The sequence below is a fragment of the Fopius arisanus genome, unplaced genomic scaffold, assembly GCF_000806365.1.
Source record: "Fopius arisanus strain USDA-PBARC FA_bdor unplaced genomic scaffold, ASM80636v1 scaffold00004, whole genome shotgun sequence".
Taxonomy (NCBI): Eukaryota; Metazoa; Arthropoda; class Insecta; order Hymenoptera; family Braconidae; genus Fopius; species Fopius arisanus.
The window spans coordinates 557550-560405 of record NW_011887743.1 but is presented as its reverse complement, the minus strand read 5'-3'; the positions used below and the strand labels follow the sequence as shown (position 1 = coordinate 560405).

Genomic DNA, 2856 nt, shown 5'->3' with positions numbered 1-2856 from the left:
TCGGAAATGGACTTGAACTTTAAAAATGCCTTGAAAAATCACTTCTTCACTTCAGGACGTAAACCAAGATCCGATAGGCTATTCGAGAGGTTTGTTGTCATTAAAAAAATGCGTTCACTGTTTCTAATGATTAAATGAATTAATTCCAGTATCTGGGTCACTGACGGTATTTTGCTCACATTATTTACTAAAAATAAATACTTTAATGAGAGATAGAGGACTAATATTTTACTGTTCTGATCTCACAGACAATGTTTTCCATTTCTCTTATTACGTACTGAAATTCAAAGAATTGCATGTACCTTAGAAGATCCATAATGGTGTCGTTATGCCTTGGGATAATAAATTCATCAAGATCCAAAAGTGCGACGAACTCATACTTGTACATGGATCGATATAAACAGTCATTAAGAGCAGCAAAGAGATTCTCAGTGCGTATTTCCCTCTGCGAGATCATATCAAGATGATGCCAGGGTAAAATATTGACGATTCCCAAGTTCTCGTAGTATTTAAGAGCACATCCAGCCTCAGTACCGACAGTGTCATTGTATAAGGTGACGTGGGAGGCCCCAAGAAGTCTGTGAAGCTCGATAAACTCGACTAATTGCAGAACTCTATTGTAATCGTAATGGAGTGGCTTAACACACACCCCCAATGGTTCACGATCAATGGGTCTATCTTCTGGTCGATTTAGGACGAGTATTCGATTAGTCGGTGAAGCTCTGAGTCTCGCAACAATGCTCACTGCCTCCGGAATTGGCTTATCTGTATCTACACCAATTGGTATCTCTTTTGGTAGCGGACAAATAACGAAACAAGCACTGTACTTCAAGTTCCAATTCTCACGTATCACTTTGACTTTTGCCGCAACTGTCACTGATAAAGTTATGTTTGAAGTATTTGCAGGTCGTTTGTACCAAAGACGACACCAGACGTGCTCTGGTGACCGAGTTTTAGTTGCACCGATTATTCGGATTGAACCTGGAGACTTTGGAGACTTCGGGATGTGCTTTGAACTCGGATTGCCTCCGTTGCGATCGTCAAAGTAGGCAGAGTATACGAAAAATTTATATCTGGAATATCAACAAGAATAATTGTATCTACATTGTAATTTTTTGCAATTGGCCGCGCAAGCTCATTTTTATGTGATTATCTCGTCAGTTTATTATTGATGAAATATTTAGTATTAAACTATTCTCTATTTTGGATCATAAGTGAGAATACATTTCAATCAACATAAAAATTCCATATTTACAATCCAGCTGTTTAACCATTTAACAACTGTTTTTTAACTTATTCAATGAGTTTTTATACGAAAATTAATATTTGTAAAAATAACAAAGATTATTATGGATTTTACTTTTTTATTTTAACAGAATTCCTATTTTTCAAAACATGACACCTGAAATTAGAGATATTATCATCCAAGACTCTCTATCAAATCGATAAAATTGAAAAATTCGAATTGAAATTGAAGCCACGAATTAACTATTAACTTATAGAAATGTGAGTAAAATTCTTTAATAAATTTCGAATGTGAATTTCAAAAGTAGTCATAATATTGTTTTACCTGGTGTTGGTTATTGGAAGCCATTCAGCGTGAGTCATCTTGAGGGTTTGATCAAGAGTTGGCAGTCGCACTTCCATACTTGGTGGTAAGCTTGATAAGCCCCTGGGGTCTGAAGGAATTGCTGGAACTTTTGCATCCGAATCTCCATGAATAAGAAGCCCCACTTGTGCATCAAATCCGCCCCTCAATCCCACATAATCCTCAGCCTATAAAATTTTGTCGAAATATTTCAATCTAATTGAAAAATTCTTCAGTAATCCGATGAAGTGAGAAAGTGATTGAAAGACTGATATGCGGATTAATCTGCAAATATTTGTTGAAACCAGTCTTTTGATGCATTTCGTGTGAATTTTGTAATTTTTTTTCACTGAGAAATGGAAAAAAAGACCGGCATATATTGCACAGGCTTTCATCACTTTTCACCGATCTGTGAGTGAATTACCACAACTTCCTCATAGTCAGGACGATCTGGTCCTGGCACCCGGTGACCATTTCTGTGTCCACCAAGTGCACCTACACCTCCGTTTGTTCGTCTCTCATCAATAAGAAATATTTCCGTCAGCACGATAAGACCGAATACCGCAAAGAACATGACAACGAGCATAAATGACATGTTAGCACGGTCTTTCAGAACTCCTGCACTTCCTCGAGCAGCTGATGATCCACCGCCAAGGTTTGTGAATCCCGTACGTCGAGTGCCCATACTCTAGAGACAAAATTTTAATGAAGAAGTAATATAGTCTACCCGAACCCGAAAATGTGCTAAAGTACTTAAGGATTTTACGATGATATACGGGAGCCGAACAAAATGACAATGGAATTTGAATTCTGGGCCTGGTATGGGATACTCTACTTCAATTGAATTTTATCGCAGCTTAAAATGATAGTCTCCATGCTACACTGTTCAAACTAGAAGGTAATTACCACGGCTATGCATGTTGATCTAATTTTCATAAATGAAAACATAATATAATGAAAGAGCAATGAAAATAGGATTTAATGAAAGAGAAATTTCCCACTCATTTGATTTGTTCATTTCAAACTAAATTTGTTTACTCCACCAGAAAATATTGATCATATCAAAAACACTGAAACAATAGCTTTTCATTTTTTCATCATTTCATTTACTCTTTGAAAATATCCAAGGCTTGACCCAATAAGATAGCCCGAAGATAATTTCGAAATGTCATCATTATTCTACATGATTATACCGTGCATTTATCTAATTTAGTTCAGCAATAATTCAATACCCATAAGAGCTTTTATGTTAAGTGTAGGCTTTTATA

The 2856-nt window shown here is 36.3% G+C and overlaps 1 protein-coding gene across 1 annotated transcript in view; it reads right to left on the bottom strand.

The window, feature by feature from the left end:
- Window positions 1-302: 302 nt before the first annotated feature.
- LOC105271178 (uncharacterized) overlaps window positions 303-2856 on the bottom strand; it is a gene marked incomplete at its 3' end in the record, with an annotated part of 6170 nt that continues 3616 nt past the window's right edge. The window contains 3 exon segments of the mRNA XM_011312559.1: window positions 303-1073; window positions 1571-1776; window positions 2013-2276. Coding sequence (XP_011310861.1) covers window positions 303-1073; window positions 1571-1776; window positions 2013-2273 — 1238 coding nt within the window.